The sequence below is a fragment of the Ruditapes philippinarum genome, unplaced genomic scaffold, assembly GCF_026571515.1.
Source record: "Ruditapes philippinarum isolate M1 unplaced genomic scaffold, ASM2657151v2 ctg2962_1_1_1_1, whole genome shotgun sequence".
Classification (NCBI taxonomy): Eukaryota; Metazoa; Mollusca; class Bivalvia; order Venerida; family Veneridae; genus Ruditapes; species Ruditapes philippinarum.
In genome coordinates, this window is record NW_026853053.1 from 1334 (window position 1) to 21568 (window position 20235).

The window sequence follows — 20235 nt, forward strand, 5'->3', positions numbered from 1 at the left end:
TGCAATTTTGCAAAATGATGTACATTGTTACTATAAAAAAAGTATTGTAAAATTTAATTGAATATCTCAAGCAATAATTGAGATATTTGACTTTACAAAAAAACTTTAACCAAAATTTCTAAGTTTCAAAGGGGCATAATTCTGTCAATATTGTAGGCAGAGTTATCCAACTTGTCAATCTGATGTACCTTATTACTATAAATAAGTATTGTAAGTTTCAATTGAATATCTCAAACAATAATTGAGATATTTGTCTTTACAAAAAACTTTAACCAAAATTTCTAAGTTAAAAAGGGGCATAATTCTGTCAATATTGTAGGTAGAGTTATCCAACTTGTCTATCTGATGTACCTTGTTACTATAAATAAGTATTGTAAGTTTCAATTGAATATCTCAAGCAATAATTGAGATATTTGACTTTACAAAAAACTTTAACCAACGCAGACGCGGACGCTGACGCCGACGCCGGGGCGACTACAATAGCCCTCATATTCTTCGAATAGTCGAGCTAAAAATCAACAAAGGGCCATAATTCTGTAAAATTTGGTCGCAGCAAAAATTCCTTCCTTTACTGCCATCTACACATTAAGGTTGTTCATCCCTGTAAGTTTGAGCAAAATCTGCCATCCGGTTTAAGAGGAGTTGCGTTCACAAAATTTCTACATAGTATCTAGTGAAAAAATCAACAAAGGGCCATAAATCTGTTAAATTTGGTCGCAGCGAAAATTCCTTCCTTTACTACCATCTACCAATAAGGTTGTTCATCCCTGTAAGTTTAAGCAAAATCTGCCATCCGGTTTAAGAGGAGTTGCGTTCACAAGATTTCGGGACGTACGGACGGACTGACGGACGGACTGACGGAATGACGGACGGACTGACGGACGGATGGACAAGTGCAACGCTATATGCTCCCACATTGTGGGGGCATAAAAATAGAGATAATATATAAAGGTCACTCACATGCTGCCTTGAAAGTAAACTGATAATACACATAACAAAAAAATTGTAATAAAATAATATCATACCAAATTTTTTCCTGTTTCTATATCAAACATCTGTATGGACTTATCATAACTGCTAGTTACAAACCTAATTATAGAAAATAATTCAAACTATATGATCATTCACAGTAGAAATAACATGAAATTTCAACAATATGTTTTATACATTACAATACATGATATCAAATTACCCAAAAGGTGTTACAAAATTGAAAATTTTATGTTGCAATTGTTAACTTAAATAGTTGATTGACAACTTATGGAGTACACTTATGAATGAAAAAATTTCCATTAAATGATAAAACAGACAACAAAAAAATGGCCCAAAAAGCCTGAAAAATTTCACTATCAGGTTGTAATTTTTGTGTGGGTACTTCAAAGTAAAGGAAGACCTGGTTTACAAAATGACTGGTGCATAATGACTTAGTTATAATGCATCATTAAAGCTTTTTGCACGCCTCCAGATGAGCCAAAATATTTCAAGAAATTCAATTATTAAGATCTTAAGAAAAGTGAAAAGATTCAATATCTAATTAATTATTCACATGTTATGTGCCATTTATGACTGATTTTGCAGCATCAATCACTATAATTCTACTGCGTTACTTTGAACACAGTTAGAGGTATTTATGTATATTTTTACCTCTTTTTGGTAATTTACGTGGATTGCAAGTGCCATTTGCAATGTGTGAATTATTTTCTTTGGTCTTTTCACAGTATTTTACTTTCAAATACATTTTCAAAATTTTTGTGAACATTAACATAAATCTGGAGGCAAGCTGCTTTAAAACCTCTTATTGACTCATTAATGTCTCTTTAATTGATAGAAACATCTTACTTTGATCCCTCTGTGCAACCTCTAGCCTCTGTGATGATATCAGTATGTTTTGTGTTGTACGTCTTTAAACAGACTCCATCTTCAGTATTAAACAGCTTTACTGTACGGTCACTGGACCCAGTGAGAATCTTCTCATCGTCGTCAAAAAATTCACAGCTGTTAACTGCTGCATTGTGGGCTTTAATAACTTTAATGCGCACCTGAAAAAGTGAAAAAGGAAGTATACTTCTTTGTGTAGTGCTAGCAAAATAGGCAGTGGTAAAGAACTGTCAGTAACATTGTTCACACCTTATTCCCAGACCTGTAGACAAAACACTTAATTAAAATAAATGCCATCATAATATTTTTTTGTGATATGAAGTAAAACAGTTTTTACTGAAATATTTACCTTTGAAAAAAAAAAAAACACCCAAAAATCACCCAGAAAACTGTGATGTTAAGTTTATTCATGAAAATTAAGTCCTTATTAGCCACAATAATAGTAAATACTAGAAAACAGGATACCATTTTATGGCCTAAACAAAACTACTACAGTCCAGGTGTAGATGGGAGTAATACACTTTCCAACTGTTCTTGTTTGTTGAAAAAAAGTACTGCAATTGAGGTAAAGTCTAAAGATTACTTGAATATTTTAAAAAGAGCATAACCTTTAGTAATTTTAACTGAAACATGAAGTGTTACATCAGTAAAGATGACATAACTGAAATTTAAATGATGATGAACATGTATGTTTCTCAAAAATGCTGACCTTAGAACAGTCTATGTCTGGCCCAATTAATCTGTCTTTTGATTAAATATTTTGTTGTTTCCTTGTGTCATTAACAGAATGTACTTAAAAGTTATAGCTGATAACAATTTTTTTGTACTGTAAATTCATTGTTTTTTAGTCCAACTAATTGTACTTTTTATTGCGGTATTGTGCTATTTTGTGTATGGGCAATATCTGCCCTTTACTTTATATATACCGTAGAAGCGAGACTCTGACCTAGAACAAAAATATCTCAGAATCAAGCTTTGGTACAATATTTTGAATGTCTTGAAGTAACAAGCAGAGGCATGAAATACCCAAATACACCCAAATTTATTACCCAAATATACTCAAATATAATACAAATATTTCCCAAATAATACTCAAATATAGCAATATTCATTTTTGTTTGTATAGAATATAGATTATGATGAGAATTGGGTATTTGGTTATATCTTATTGAAAGTATCCCCGTACTGCCTCTTTCCGATCAGCTAACAGATTTTTCTACAATAACTGACAGTGAAATTATATTTAAAAAAAATCTCTTTCAATTCTGCGAATATTATCATTTTAGCTAATAAATGCACCAACTTTTTAGAATTTTACCTGAATTATTATTATGAATCGAGGACAAATCATTACTGACCCATTTTCCTGTTCTTCAAAATTTCACAACCACTTTTCAATCAGTTAACAAAATATAAACTGTACCACATATAAATTGTCATACAATGTTAAAATATAATCAGTTATGTATTATGGAGAAATTTTGACAAACTCAACTTCAGATAAATGGTAATAAACAATTTTAACCTAATTTTAATGCCATTTTTCAATCTTGATATCTATTTGCAGTGGTAAAGCTGTCGTAATTGGGGTATGGATGTACATTTCAATTTGCATAACAGAGAAAGCATGTTCTTGAGAAATTTTTAGGATCTTAGGGTCTATATGACCCCATTCTAGTGAAAGCTTACTGAAAAGTTATCAGAGAGAATGTTTTTCCTTGGTTAAGTGACTGTTACTTTACTGACGTATTACCTTAAAATTAAGAATTGTATGGTAAAATATGTACATATTAAAATAATAGCTTTCGAAGTGCAGTAGACATTATGACTTCACGATATTGAAACAGTTGTCCAACTTTAATATCCATTTCTGCAGAATGACAAAAAACTGAGTCTGTAAATCAGTTATTTTTAGAAAATTATTGCGATTTGTAACTGGGTAAATAAAGGATTAGTGGAAAACACACATTTTACATATTTTGAACTAAAATGCTATCATTTTCTTTTTTATCGCCATAATTGACATTGCTGCTAATAAATGTAGTCAAGGTGAATACAAGATGTGCTTACAGTTTGGTTACATGACAAATAAGGTTAAAAATAAAAAAAATCTAGGGATGATTGAAAAGTGGTTGTGATTGAAAACTGGCAGTATGTGGATATATATTGTATTCATCATTTAAAACAGCATTTTAGTATAAAATATTTATTTTTAGTATATATACATGGGCAATTGTTGGGTATTTTTGTATTTCGTGCACACCAGTGTGATAAATTTAATTAAATCACAAAATGAAAGTGAAAACTTGTTTTTGATTTTTTTTTGTCTACAAGATACAAGAAACTTATTTTAAGTCGGTTTTACATATTACAAGAAACATGAGCTAATTAGCTATTTACCGACAATTGTTTTGTATGTTTTGTTTTTTTGAGAATGGGGAAGCTTTAACCAAACTCAAAAGTGAGAAGGTAAAAATGAGGATGACTTGGCTTAGGGACGTGTTAACACTTTTATATCTATTTAGTATTTATGTGTAAAACCTGGGCAAGTTCTTCATGTTCCCATGTTGCTTTTTGAACAAGATCAATATCACTTTTTATGTCGTCCTCTGTTGCTATTGCATCAGTCATTATTGCGTAGTTTTCAAGTTTATGGGAATAAAAAAATCCCAAAATGCAGAAAATTGTGTTGCTGTGTAAACTACTCCAAATTGTCAAATGTCGTAAAAGTAAACATAGCCTTGTTACATTTAATATTTGCCAAAATAGTATTGAAATATCTGAAAGACGAAAGATTTATAAAATCTAACTCGGCCGCATGAATCTAAACGTTCCTGGTGAAAAGTACAATTTTGGCAAATTTTGACATAATTTACGACATCAAATCAAAATGGACGTCGACGACACAGATGAGCCACAGACAGGTTAGAATTTTACTGAAATTTACCATATCTTTTCAAATTTATTTGATTGCTTTTCATGTACACTTGTTTAAGAAATATTTATTTATATGAAAATGACGTATTATTTTGGCCATGTTCGTTCCAGATCGCAAAAGAATGGGATTTTATAAACTTTTTTTGCCAAATTTTTGTTGGTCACTTGTTGTTAACATGTTAAATTTGCAGGTGCTCTTTGTTTCTGACCGAAATCATTCATGTTTAAAACTTGAAATATGAACTTAGAGCTTATGTACTTTGTATGCAACAATGTATATATAGTCCAAATTATTGGCCTGACAATGGCTTGCCTATAAAGATCTTTAGTTAAAACCACAGACCAGGGCTCTCGATTGACACGGGGATCCGGGTTTTGACTCGTGAAAATTGGGAAATGCACAAATTTGACACGTGATTAAAACCGCTCAAGAGTCAATTTGCCACATGGGATTTTCAGCTATTCAATAATAATTACCTTTAATCCACCCCTAATTACCTATCAAATCCTACATATGTTCAAATGACACTCATTAAAAATGTCAACAGGCAGTATAAGCCGTGTATTAAATGCTTTACACACCACAATTGTTTATACCCTGTGCACTGAAGCACGACAATTCAGTGGCTGCAATTTGACAGTGCTAAAAATAGCTCTACACAACTGATAAGAATAACATACTTGAGGTGTCAATTAATGATTGCTTTTAAAGGTTTATAATACGTCTTTGATTTACTTGGAGTACCTGTGCATTTGTTATTTCTTTTTCCATTAAATATTCCTGGTACATTTTGGTATTTAAAATTAATATGATATATAGCATACCAGTAAAGATATTTTTTTTTATATATTTTATACATTTAATCAGAAAAGCTGCTGCATATTTTATTCTTTCACAGCAATTAATTTTTTTGTTTTATTTGTTGTTTGTTTGTTTTTTTTTAGGGGGATATAGACATAAATAATTATGGATTTTTTTTTGTCAATTTAGACTTTGGAATCTCCAAAAATGACCTCCAATACAGTCATTTTTGTAACATAAAAATGATTCATGTAGTCAAATGACACTAGAAAAAAATGATTTGACTCATGAAAATTTTGGCCAAAGAGTCTTTGACTCGTGAAATTCTGACCCTACTGAGAGCCCTGCCACAGACACTTGGGGTTATGTGTGTGGCTCCCCTTCTTGATCCACACTTGCATACACCTGAACATGTCTATTTTTATCTTGATAACCGTACGTCAAAATATTTTGCATATTATTACAACCTGGTCACATGTCTTGAACATGAAACTTGTTTCCGCTATTTTGACAACATTAATTTTAAGGTGATTCTGCTTTGTCAGCCATGTTTGTTTTCACAAAGTCTGTCCAAAGTGAAAGTAGGCCAAAATTCATATAACAACAAAGCTCACATTGTTATATGATGAGCCATTTGCAAGTACACTTCCAGTTCTATGTTTTAAAGACAATTATAAACAAAAATAAAAATGATAACAATAAGAATATTTACCTTGAATGTGCCACATTTCTGAAGACCAAAAACATTTTGTTGCAAAGTTTTATGCACATTTCATGAATGGCAAAATCCTTTTTAAAGTCTGTTTTAGTGCCTACAAAAGCTATTTTTTGCAGCAAATACAAAAATCTTTCAAAACTTAACTCCAAATAAATCCGTATCTTATGTCCTTCTAAGCACATGGCCTCCATTATTTTTTGTAAAAAAGTAGTGCAAGAAAACAATCATCATTTATAGCCTTATGAACTACAATTGAAATGAAAACACAATCAAACTTTAAAATCTAACCTTTTTTATGTGTAACAGTGAAGTGTGTCTGTTTGTCATGCACACAAGTAATAGGTAAATGATGTTTATTTTCATGGTACTACTTTTTTACACATGTCATGGTGGCCATGTTTTTTCAAGGTCAGATAAACTACTTTCCTAAGATTCATGTTTTTTAAAGTTTTTTGTATTTTATGCAAAAAATAGCTTTTGTAGGCACTAAAACAGACTTTCAAAAGGATTTTGCCATTCATGAAATGTGTATAAAACTTTGCAACAAAATGTTTTTGGTCTTCAGAAATGTGGCACATTCAAGGTAAATATTCTTATTGTTATCATTTGTATTTCTGTTTTAAATAGTCTTTAAAACATAGAACTGGAAGTGTACTTTCAAGTGTTTCATCATTTTACATTGTAATCTTTGTTGTTATATGAATTTTGACCTACTTTCACTTTGGACAGACTTGGTGAAAACAAACATGGCCGACAAAGCAGAATCACCTTTAAAAAGTCCCAAAAATATCTTAATTTCATAAAGATAACATCGTACAACTTCCTTTGATGTGAGACAACTGGAATGAGTTTCAGCACTGTTTTGCGCTTTCATTTTAAAGCCGAGAACCAGACATAATTCTCTTACGCATAAAACATGTGCATTTATACACGGAATCATCACATCCGGAGGAATTTCATCCAGCCAGTTTGATAACCACGTGAAATTATAAAGAAACATAATTCAAGTAAAATAATATTTAAACAATGAATGTAAAAGTCTTAAAGTAAAAAAGAATAAAATTGTTCTATATTTTTATTGTTTACCTTGTATTTTCGCTCCCAAAAATATAGGCCATGCGCACATGTGTGAGACGATAACAACATACATTTTCATTCATTAAACTTTTTTAGGAAATTTTCTATTTCCCTACAATTTTTCCGCTGTAAGTTGGGGGAAACATTCCAGTCGTCATGAATTCGCAAACAAACATGTGACACGGTTAAGAAAATTTAAGAAAATGTGTAAAGCTTGGAAGAAAGGTACGATCAGATAGTAACATAAACTCAACATCACTAATTCCGCATCATCATTCAGTGATTTTTAGCTCGACTATACGAAGTATATGGAGAGCTGTCCTACTCGCCCCGGCGTCCGCGTCCAGATTTCAGATTAAAGTTTTGGTGCAGTAAAATATATTTCCCTATAACTTTGTCATTTCTTAAGTTATCTACTTCAAACTTCAAATATATGATCCTTATCATCAACCACATCGTATGTGACAAGGTGCATAACTCTAGTACCAATATTTTCAGATTTATCTCCCCTTGAACTTAGAATTTTCCTTAAAAAATACTATTTTTTACTGTTACTTTTTTTATTTCTTAAGGAATAAACTTCATACTTCAAATATATGTTCTTTACCATCAACCACATCTTATGTGGCAAGGTTCATAACTCTAGCACCAATATTTTCAGTATATCTCCCCTTGAACTTAGAATTTTCCTTAAAAAAAATATTATATTTTACTATTACTTATTTATTTCTTAAGGGATCAACTTCATACTTCAAATATATGCACCTTATCATTAACCACATGTTATCTGACAAGGTTCATAACTCTAGCACCAATATTGCAAGAATTATCTCCCCATAAACTTAGATTTTTTTACTAGAAAAATGTTATTTTTTACTATAACTTTTTTAGTTTTAAAGGTATCTACCTCAAACTTCAAATACTTATTCCTTATCATCAATTACATTTTATGTGACAATGTTCATAACTCTTGAAGCAATATTTACAGATTTATCTCTCTTTGAACAGGATTTTCTTTAAGAAATTTTATAACTTCTTTACTTTTTAAGATATCTACAGACTACTTCAAACTTCAAATATATGTTTCTTATCATAACACACATGTTGTGTGACAAGGTTCATAACTCTAGCGTGACTATTTCTAGAATTATTCCCCTTGATCTTGGAATTTATGTTAACAATGTTATTTTTTTACTATAACAGTATAACTTAATACATTATAATACATAATTGATTTTTCTTTCATAGTTTTGTCTTCCTTACTGCGTCCAGTATTTTATTAGGCGAGCTTCGCTGTCTCCTGTGACAGCTCTTGTTTTCCCTGTATTTACAGCTGAATAAAGGCTGTTTCCCCTTAGCCCTAGCTCAAAATAGGTATATTTTCCCCTTATAAATCTAATTTTTTCCCCCTGAAATGCCCTGTGCACTTCTGCACCAGAAATATTACTAAACAGCTTCTGACTTATCATATCAGCTAGAAGACAGAAAGCTGCCTCTATGTACCATGCATTTTGAATTGAATTGAAATCGAAATTTTATAAATGTGTGGGTAAATTCCATTCTCATTTGTTGGAATTTGATTTTCCCCTTTTCTGATTTATTGCGCTTTACTTTCCCCTTTAGAAAGCCACAGGTTGTTTTGAAAATTGGAAAAAAACCACTGTCATTTATTTCACGGTAATGGCATATTTTCATGTGAATAAGTTTGAAACAATCATCATTTTCTAAATGTTCTTACTTGTTGAAAAAATAGATTTTGAGTTACAAAGTAAAAATAGTTTTAATATTTAAAATTAAGCAAAAATACATGTAGAAATTTTAGCTAAAAGATGAAAAAACTGAAATGTAAACCATTTACCGTGGTTTAAATGATGACATACAGTTTTCAAAATGACCGACATATGGTCTATGTCTGGCCCATCAAAACTGATTTTGACTGAATATATTGTTGATTCCTTGTGTCATACAGCAGAAAATCCCGATATGTTACAGCTTATGACAATTTTTGTACCATAAGTTTCTTTTGTTATTTGCTTCCTTGTTTCGAAGCGTTAAGTACTGTGAACTAAGAGGAGCACAGTATAATTATGTTTATTTATTAGAAGAATATATACCTCGACTGATTTACACAAGAAAGAAACGGCATGCGATAACAAAAATGCTTGAAATTCATGTAGGTCAGTTGTGTTTACATTTCGAAGCTTGGTATCTTCAGGAAATTGAAGCGTTGGTAAAAATTGACTTTTTTAAAACATTATGAAATTCTATTCAAACTTGTTCACGTGTTAGACACTTAACCGTCTCATACTAATATATGCAAAAATTTAAAACTAATTCTTACAGTAATAAATAATATTTTTAGTTCTTAATATTCAGGTGTGGAGAAGGGTGGGGTCTATACTCCAAGTGTCTGTGGTTAAAACCTGACAACAACACTTCTCATTGTCAGATTTGTCTTGTTAAACTTTTCTTCAAAATTTGCCCCTTATGTTTCAGAACTACCCGAAATTTGAACATCAAAGTGAAATGGACATCGCTGTGCATTTTACCAACAACATTCAGATTTACAATTACAGATCTTTATGTATCACACAGCGCTTGTCAATAAATTTATTCCTGGCCTCTTGGCATAACTTAAATTAAAACCAAATTGGTGATACACAGTTACTTCTGATAATTTACTTCAATTAACACATACACTGCCCTCCAAAAGTTCCTTGACATACAACATTTTTTAAGATTTTTTGGCTTTACTTATTTAAAACAAAGTTTTACATTATTTTTTATAACATTTATTTATACATTATACCCATATTTCAAGATATGAATACCTGAAATAACAAAAATACATAACTCAACAAAAACAGAACATAACACCACTTTGCTAGATTTCATTTCATGGAAATCAACTTCTGTCAATATTTAGTGTAGCCACCATTAGCAGCTAAGACAGCCTGAACACGCCTAGGCATGCTATTCACTAGTCTCTCACAACGTTCCACTGCATTTTCCTCCCAACACTGCCTTACATTCATATCCAGTTGGTTAAGATTTGCACTTCGTCTTGTTTTAAGAGCTTTCTTGATGTCCCACCAAAGATTTTCAATCGGGTTCAAGTCTGGAGACTGAGGAGGCCACACTAAACTTCGAATTCCATTGGTATTCTTCCATTCTGTGACAATCCTTGCCCTATGACAAGGTGCGCCATCATCCTGGAGCCAGAAATTACCTCCATAGCCCAAGTAGTGGGCTGATGGCACAGCACTATTGCCAAGAATATCAATGTATCCAACGGCATTTAAGTTACCAGTAACTCTTGTGAGGAATGCAGTCCCGCGATCCGACATGGCGCCCCACATCATGATCCCCCCTCCACCAAATATGAAAGTTGGCTCCACACAATCATCTCGAGGCTGCTCACCATGCCGCCTCCTGACGAAGGTTGGTCCATCACTATGAAACATTGTGAACCTTGACTCATCAGTCCACAAAACTGCCGACCAATCAACCCGTGTCCACGTCGAATGCTCTCTGGCGAATGTTAATCTCAGATTTCTGTGCCTCTGGGTCAGCATAGGCTTTTTCTGGGCAACATGTCCAGTCAAACCAACATTTTTCAGTCGCCTACGGACAGTTAAAGTAGAGGAAGCTACACCAGCATGGTTCCATGATGCTGTAAGATCCGGAACCGTCAGCCTCCTGTTCTGCAGTGACTCGAATAAGACGGCGGTCATCACGAGCATTGGACAATCTGGGTCTACCAGATCTGGGCAGATCAGCATGGCTACCTTGGTTGTTGTACCTTGTCAGAGCAGCATACACAGAATGCCTGCAAGAAAATAAAAGAAATCTAAGTAAGACCAAGACAAACATTCAAACAAATCTCATTTCTAAGATTTCACAGCAAAAGAAATTACTTTGAAGTGAGGCAATAAAATGGAGTGAGAGAAAAAAAACTTACCTTGAGCACCCAATTTGGTCTGCAATGTCTTTGATATTGACGCCTTGATCACGTAAAACCTTGATGGTGACCCGCTGTTCTTGAGTTAAAGCTACCATGATGACAATGTTGAAATCTTTAATTTACGTTCTCTTATATCCAAATAATAAAATGTTATTTCATTAAGGTTATGAAAATATGTCAAACTGGATGAATGTTTTATGGAAGAGATACTCTTTGCAATGATTTTGACCACCCTAAGAAAATACTTAATATTCTGACCCATCTTACTGTTTTACTTACTATAGTAGTTAAATTATTCTTAAAAAGGGAGATAATATGTAAATTATTATAATTTTAACCACTGAAGCATCTGTACTGATTTCCAAATAAAAATACTTAGGCAAAACAGTGAAAAAAAGGTGTGTGAAGGAATTTTTGGAGGGCAGTGTATGTGCAGACTATGCAGTTTCATTGGACATAATGACCCTGTAATTGAATTAATTTGTCAATGTAAACATAGCAATTAAGGATAATCAATACTACACCGTATTATACAGTATTTACATGCATATTATATTAATTAATACAAAAGTAAATTGCTCAATACAGTTATGTGTAATGCTATAAAATTTGTACCATATGTGTTATGTCTTCTACTAATCAACTCTAAATTCATGATTATAAAGTTTATTCAACTGATCTGAATACATAACGTCATAAGACAAAGACGACGTTGTCTCCAAGTGACGTCGTCGACGTCAAGTAAAGCTATAATTTTACAAGTAAAGCTAGCATTAAATTGTCAATATCACAATATGCATGTTGTTTCAGATCTCTACAGAATTTAAATCTAGATATTAAAGCTTTGTTTTGTTTTAAGCAGAGCTACAGCATTAAAATTTAAAATACAACATTAGTTTAAGATGTAGATTTCAAATTTGAATAACAGTTGACTAGATTTTTTAGGCCCAGTGAATCACATACTTGTATTTACAGCTACAGCTATAAAATTTCACATGTTAAAACGATGTTTCATAAAATAAAATTAATTACACATGTACATTGTAATGCTAACAAAATATTCATTACCCAGTATCATTAATTTTATTGAATATCCATGTACTAAATCAAAATTTCATAACTAATTAAAAGGGCAAATATACAGGATTGATTTATAGTACATGTACATGTATATGCACATCTAAGAAAAAAATTGAAAAAATTGAATAAATACAAGAATGAAGCCCAGATTAATAATTTAATGTTGAATAAAATTACCTACTGCTTACTGCTTAGATATGTTAAAAAATTATAATGGATAATTTAATGATAATAATAAAAACCACCATATTTTCTTGATTTAACTCAAGTGATGTGTATTATTACATTTATATTTACATATAAGTAAAGTTACATACATTATTACATTTAATTAAATGTATATGTAACAGTAAGAGATATATCATTAATATTATATTTACATGTAAATAGTGAAAAGCAACCACTTTGAACACAAGTATAAATCAAGAAAATTTATTAATAAATTATCATTTTTCCATTACTAAAGCATAATAAAATGTACTATTTTTTTCTAATTATTCAAAAAGTACCAAACAATTTTCAAATAAAAAAAAACAACTTAATACCTTAAGTTTCAATCTTTTGTTGTTGGTAAAATGCATTAAGTCTACTATTAAAAATTTACTACAATAAGATAAAAGCAATAAATAAAATTTACCATTATTTTGTTAATATCCAAACACACTGCTGAAGGGAAATTTTAAAAAATCACTTTTAAAACCAGGGTTGAATTATTCCTTGTTAATGCATTATATCATAAATGTGATCTTTATTTGTTATAAATTTATTTTAAAATGAAACACACTGCTTTATTTTGATTTTTCCTTTCAAAACACTGAGTTCAACAATTTCTTGTTTATACATTAAACTAATGTGGTCTCTATATAAAAGTATGTTATAAATGTATTCAAATCTGTCGCATAAAAGTGGTATTAAAAGTGTTTTTCTTTTTATATGTTTGTAAACTTGCAGCTACATGAAGTGTTTAAAGTACCAAATGTATTGAAAACAGATTGAAATATTAATGAAAAGATTATATTGCTCCTGGCTGGGTGTCACTTTTTGCCTTACCATGTTTGATAATCCCTAATCCTTATGTTTCTACTATAAAGTCAGGTTTTAAGTGGCAAAGGATTTTCAGTGTCTTACAATGTACAAATTTTAGGTGTCGAAAAAAAATTGATATGTTAATATTTGTTGATTTTTATTAAAAATGAAATTTAATTTGTTACAAAATGATTTTTAAAGTCACATCAATGTGCATGTATAAAAAACTGAATTTTGTTTTAATTGTGATTTGTGACTTTTTGAGAATTTGAGGGAATTTTTTAAAAATTTGAGGGAAAGTTTGGAAAAAATTAGTGTCATAATTAGTGAATAAACTTCCAACTATTAAAAGAGCAGTGGAGCTATCCAACTTTTGGGAGAATAAACACCATGGCTTTGCAAAAAGGGAAGGAAAACTTGATGTTTTAGTTGAAAACTGCATTATTTTAAAGAATTTTCTTGATGTTATTAAATCATTTGAATTTTAGGTGAAAACTGCATTATTTTAAAGAATTTTATTGAGGGAAAAACAGGACTTAAATGACCCCTGCTATAGAAGTGGGGGAAAAAGCCCTGCTACTCACTCAGGTGTTATCTTAATACTGACACTTTTTATGCATTTGTATGCAGCGTCTTACATAATGATTATTTATATCTCATTTATTACTGATTTGATAGTCATACATTGAAACCTCAAAGTATGAAATATTACATAGATCTAGTTTATTCACCAAATTGGACGGTGTCAAATATTGACCAGTTTACAGCATAGATAGACTTCCCCAACTTCTTGAAGGGAGACTATTCAGGTGTAAAATTAGTTATGAACTTTTTCCACCAGTTCAAAAATTTGTAAATAATCTTTTAAATCAGCTGGGCAGGAATAAAGATTAAGTAATCCTTATTGATTTTCATTAGTAGTGTGAGTGAAGGAATTCCTTGTAAAAGTGTTGTATGTGAAAATAGTGAGATGTTACAATAAGAATGTCTGATAACTGGACCTTGATATAAATTAACATAAAAGTAATGTGTGCTAATTTGAAAGGCTGAATAGAGTTGTTTCATTTTGTGAATTTGAACGTTGGAGCATGAATTGAATTTTGTAACATAGCTTTAAAAAGTAGGTTTTTCTATATTGAATGTTGATCAATATAATAATAAACCTTTGAAATTTTGTGAAAAATTTAATGTGATAGTGAAACAGGAGGACTTAAATTAAATGAAAGGATACATTAAAGGAAAAGGGTACATTAAATGAAAGGATACATTAAATGAAAAGATTTATTAAATGTATTAAATGAAAAGACACATTAAATAAAAGGATACAAACAAATTATTTAATAAAAGAAAATGTATCACACATGATATGGCTGGGGATTTGTATTTAGATACTTCCCAAGGTAAAAATGTTTCGTATTCTCATATTAATATATAAATTATGTGTTAGAATAGTAATAACTATAACATGTATTTATGTATTGTTTAATTAAAAGCTTTTATATGGTATGTACAAAATGTACCAAAGTGTTTCTAAAACTTAAAGCAACACACCTGCAGATTCATGCAAAAATTTTATATGAAAATTTATAAAGCATGCAAAATGCTCATAAACATGTAGGCATAGCCTTTTTACTTAGATGACTTTCGTGTTCTGCTTCTTTGAACCTATTAATACTTGGGTTTAAAGTGTAAGTACTATATATATTTACCCTGTATGCTATTTTTACTGCTCAATAGAGTAACTGTCAAAATTTAGCTGGCAAGTGCATGTGGACATTATTTAAAGAAATTATAGTTTTCATCATTATATGATATATATTTATTTTATACCATTTATATTTTCAGATATATGTCGTGTGTGCAGATGTGAGGGGACGTCTGATAAACCCCTGTATCATCCATGTGTCTGCACAGGCAGTATCAAATTTATACATCAAGACTGGTAAGAATTACATGATTTTCTTAGCGTTGTTAATAATTTGCCAAGATGACCAGTATAGTAGCTGGCCAACTGTAAGGCCAATCCTTGTGTCCTGAGTTCAAGTCAATACAGTAGTTCAAACTTCAATCTCTTGAGTGCAAGCTACAATGAAGCAAGCATGTGTCAAGGCCAACTTGCATGCCAATGAAGTCTGAGCACACCCTATGCCATTATGCCAGATTTAATATTTTGATAATTAATTTATAAAAAATTGTATTCCCATAAAATGAGAAGTTTCTAAAGAAAGGCATGTTCATTATACACATTGTACATGTAGTTGCAAATTTAGCAGTGGAAGGGTTTTGGAATCCTGGTTCAGCTGTTTATCTAATGAGTAAGGTGTTTGGCTGTTTTTATTCCATGTCAAACAGTAATAATTACTGGTAAATGCTGGTTATATCGGTTCAAAACAAAAATGTGTATCATTGATGTTATCAATATTTAGTTATATATTTTCTATCTTCAGTCTGGTACAATGGTTAAAATACAGCAGAAAGGAGTTTTGCGAACTTTGCAAACATCGGTTTGCTTTTACACCAAGTAAGTTTTCATTACTTTTTAGCTCGACTATTTGATAGAAATAAGTAGAGCTATACTAGTCACCTGAGTGTCAGCGTCGTTGTAGGTGTCGGAGTAACCTCTTATGTTAAAGTTTTTGTAACACCTCAAATATTTTCAAAGTGCATTTACATATGGCTTTGAAATTTTGAACTCTTGTTCAACATCATCACCCCAATCTGTAGACAGGAGGAGGTAATTTTATCAAGCATTTTGACAGAATTATGCCCCTTTTTCAACTTAGAATTTACATTAAAGTTTTTGTAACACCTCAGATATTTTCATAGTCCATTGGTATATTGGTTTGAAACTTTGCACACTTGTTCACCATCATGCCCCAAACCAGTAGACAGGAGAGGGTAACTCTATCAAGCATTTGGACAGAATTATGCCCCTTTTTCAACTTACAATTTACATTAAAGTGTGCGTACCACCTCATATATTTTCTTATTTCATTGACATCTTGCTTTGAAACAAGTTGAATTTTATACGCTTTTCTGTGAGCATAATAGGATTCACACCAAGGCCTATAACATGGATTTGAGAAGGAAAAAATGGCCTTTTTGTGAACTCTTTTACTATCAAGCAATTAGAATAGTCGAGCGTACTGTCCTACTGACAGCTCTTGTTTGCATGCAAGATGGTACCTCCAAAACTACTGAAAGGAATGGAACTTTACATTTGAGAGCACAATAAAAGGTCACTATCCAAAGCCCATAACTCTAACATGGATTTTTGCAGAATAATGGCGCTTTTTAAAATTTTTACATTATCCAAGCTCTTGTTTTACTATCAAGCACTAAGAAAAGGTGAGCATGCTGGCTTATCAACAGCCCTTGTTTGTTCGAATAAAATATCAAAGATATAAATATTGTTTGTTTTATGTTACAGTTTACTCACCAGATATGCCAAAGAGGTTACCTATAAAGGATATAGTGAGTGGGTTGTTAGGTAGTGTAGGAAAAGCCGTCAGATATTGGTTCCATTATACACTCGTCACGTTTGCCTGGCTTGGTGTTGTACCATTAACAGCTTGTAAGTTGATGGATGTGTACTTGTTGTACATAATAAGGATTATTAGAGCACTTGCTCGAGCCTGGAATAACTTCCAGAAGCATCAAACTTGACACAATTTATACATTATCTAACATCTATTACTACAGAAATTATGATAATTAAAAATCCTCTCATAAAAATTTAAAAAAATATTTTACCATTCTCTTTTAAATCGTCTTATAAATGCAGTATATATTTCTTCTCTATTACATACATGTATTTATAATCTTTAATGCATGTTTTTGCAAATTTGAGAATTTTATGTGAAAAAAAAAATGATTGCGTAGTATTCGATAATGTGCATGATGTTGTAGTATATACAATTTAATACAAATATGAAATGTACCTTACATACGTGTTTTATTTCTAGGTCGTATTTACAGATGTCTGTTTACTGGATCTGTTAGCTCATTATTAACATTACCACTTGATATGTTATCTACGTAAGTATAGATTTAAAACATTAATACACTATCAAAACATGGGTCTGTCCATGGCTAAATGGTATCAATCACTTTCCACTTGAGACTGTGCTAAATTTACAGATTTTTATGTTAGGAAGGCCCAGGGTTTCCATTAATGGAAGTTTGGGAGTCACTTACACCTTGATTTTGACTTGTGACTTCCAAAATATAACGCTTTTTCTTCTTTACCTATTTCATATGACTTTTAATGTCAGACATTTTGCAGTCTCTGACTTCCATATTTTTAAACTTCATAGAAGCCGTGAGGAAGCTATCCATCTATATTTGTAAGGTCCATTCCCCCAGGTGCCCGCTAGTCCCTAAGATGGTGCAGGAAGTGGCACATGAGGTGTTCCTCCACCAGTATAGTTTGAAAGTTATCAAATAACATTTACTGTTGGCATGAATTACAACCCAACAAAACAAACATTTCTACTCTGAATTTATGTAATTGAGTTTTTCTGTATATTAAATTTAAAAAAATCCTCATTTACACCATGAAGGATTTCACTATCAAAATTCCAACATCAAAAAGTTGTATATGGAAATTAAAAAATAAATACCACAAAACTTTAAGAAAAAATTAACACTTTATCTTTACCACTTCCTAAACACAGTAGTTTTAAGTATTACTGTTGTATTAAAAAGAGTTGTTATAAAGAATTAACTGTTCTATTTTCAGTGAAAATATTGCGTCAGATTGTTTCCATGGTTGTTTTGTTGTGGCATGTACATTATGTGCATTTATCAGCTTGGTGTGGCTACGTGAACAGATCCTGCATGGAGGAGGGCCCGATTGGTTAGAACAGGACGTGCCTGGTGTACAACAAAGGGTAAATAACTTGTATTTAATTCCGTAGTATGTATTGAAGTCACATTGGCATTACAATTTTATCATTTTGGATATCAAGACAGTTTTCTAAGTTGTTTGTTGTTGTTTTTTATACCCCCGCACAACAAAGTTGTAGGGGGGGGGTATACTGGAATCAGCTTGTCCGTCCGTCCGTCCGGCCGTCCGTCCGTATTTTCTTTTGCGTGGCTAAAAAGAACAATAGAGAGAACAATAGAGTAGCCACATAATTACTGTCCTGTGAGAACATCCGTCCGGCTGTCCGTCGGTTTTTTCTTGTCCGCCCAATAACTTAAGATTCCTTTGACCCTTAGTCTTCATATTTGGCATGGAGGTTAGTCATGATTAGTAGATGACCCCTATTGATTTTGAGGTCACTAGGTCAAAGGTCAAGGTCACAGGGGCCTTGACTTCAAAAAGCTTGTCCGCCCAATAACTTAAGATTCCTTTGACCTACAGTCGTCATATTTGGCATGGAGGTTAGTCATGATTAGTAGATGACCCCTATTGATTTTGAGGTCACTAGGTCAAAGGTCAAGGTCACAGGGGCCTTGACTTCAAAAAGCTTGTCCGCCCAATAACTTAAGATTCCTTTGACCTACAGTCGTCATATTTGGCATGGAGGTTAGTCATGATTAGTAGATGACCCCTATTGATTTTGAGGTCACCAGGTCAAAGGTCAAGGTCACAGGGGCCTTGACTTCAAAAAGCTTGTCCGCCAATAACTTAAGATTCCTTTGACCTACAGTCGTCATATTTGGCATGGAGGTTAGTCATGATTAGTAGATGACCCCTATTGATTTTGAGGTCACCAGGTCAAAGGTCAAGGTCACAGGGGCCTTGACTTCAAAAAGCTTGTCCGCCCAATAACTTAAGATTCCTTTGACCCACAGTCTTCATATTTGGCATGGAGGTTAGTCATGATTAGTAGATGACCCCTATTGATTTTGAGGTCACTAGGTCAAAGGTCAAGGTCACAGGGGCCTTGACTTCAAAAAGCTTGTCCGCCCAATAACTTAAGATTCCTTTGACCTACAGTCGTCATATTTGGCATGGAGGTTAGTCATGATTAGTAGATGACCCCTATTGATTTTGAGGTCACCAGGTCAAAGGTCAAGGTCACAGGGGCCTTGACTTCAAAAAGCTTGTCCGCCCAATAACTTAAGATTCCTTTGACCTACAGTCGTCATATTTGGCATGGAGGTTAGTCATGATTAGTAGATGACCCCTATTGATTTTGAGGTCACCAGGTCAAAGGTCAAGGTCACAGGGGCCTTGACTTCAAAAAAGCTTGTCCGCCCAATAACTTAAGATTCCTTTGACCCACAGTCTTCATATTTGGCATGGAGGTTAGTCATGATTAGTAGATGACCCCTATTGATTTTGAGGTCACCAGGTCAAAGGTCAAGGTCACAGGGGCCTTGACTTCAAAAAGCTTGTCCACCCTATAACTTAAGATTCCTTTGACCCATAGTCTTCATATTTGGCATGGAGGTTAGTCATGATTAGTAGATGACCCCTATTGATTTTGAGGTCCCCAGGTCAAAGGGCAAGGTCACAGGGGCCTTGACTCCAAAAAGCTTGTCCGCCCAATAACTTAAGATTCCTTTGACCCACAGTCTTCATATTTGGAATGGAGGTTGGTCATGATTAGTAGATGACCCCTATTGATTTTGAGGTCACCTGGTCAAAGGTCAAGGTCACAGGGACTTTGACTTCAAAAAGTTTGTCTGCCCAATAACTTAAGATTCCTTTGGACCCAAAGTCTTCATTTTTGGCGTGGATGTTGATCATGATTAGTAGATGACCCCTTTTGATTTTGAGGTCACTGGGTCAAAGGTCAA

General features: G+C 32.5%; 2 protein-coding genes across 2 annotated transcripts in view; one reads left to right on the forward strand and one right to left on the reverse strand.

The window, feature by feature from the left end:
- Nucleotides 1-1019: 1019 nt before the first annotated feature.
- LOC132732601 (WD repeat-containing protein 88-like) lies at nucleotides 1020-4601 on the reverse strand. The gene is made up of 3 exons (XM_060719082.1): nucleotides 4420-4601; nucleotides 1840-2039; nucleotides 1020-1089 (listed from the first exon to the last, which is right to left on the reverse strand). Exons 1-3 carry the CDS (start codon nucleotides 4507-4509, stop codon nucleotides 1020-1022), a joined length of 360 nt encoding a protein of 119 aa, XP_060575065.1. The 5' UTR covers nucleotides 4510-4601.
- A 161-nt stretch (nucleotides 4602-4762) lies between these two features.
- The window catches only part of LOC132732582 (E3 ubiquitin-protein ligase MARCHF6-like), a 35558-nt gene continuing 20085 nt past the window's right edge, over nucleotides 4763-20235 (forward strand). Inside the window, 6 exon segments of the mRNA XM_060719061.1 lie at nucleotides 4763-4802; nucleotides 15328-15424; nucleotides 15930-16003; nucleotides 16913-17056; nucleotides 17448-17520; nucleotides 18224-18374. Coding sequence (XP_060575044.1) covers nucleotides 4769-4802; nucleotides 15328-15424; nucleotides 15930-16003; nucleotides 16913-17056; nucleotides 17448-17520; nucleotides 18224-18374 — 573 coding nt within the window. The 5' untranslated portion in view covers nucleotides 4763-4768.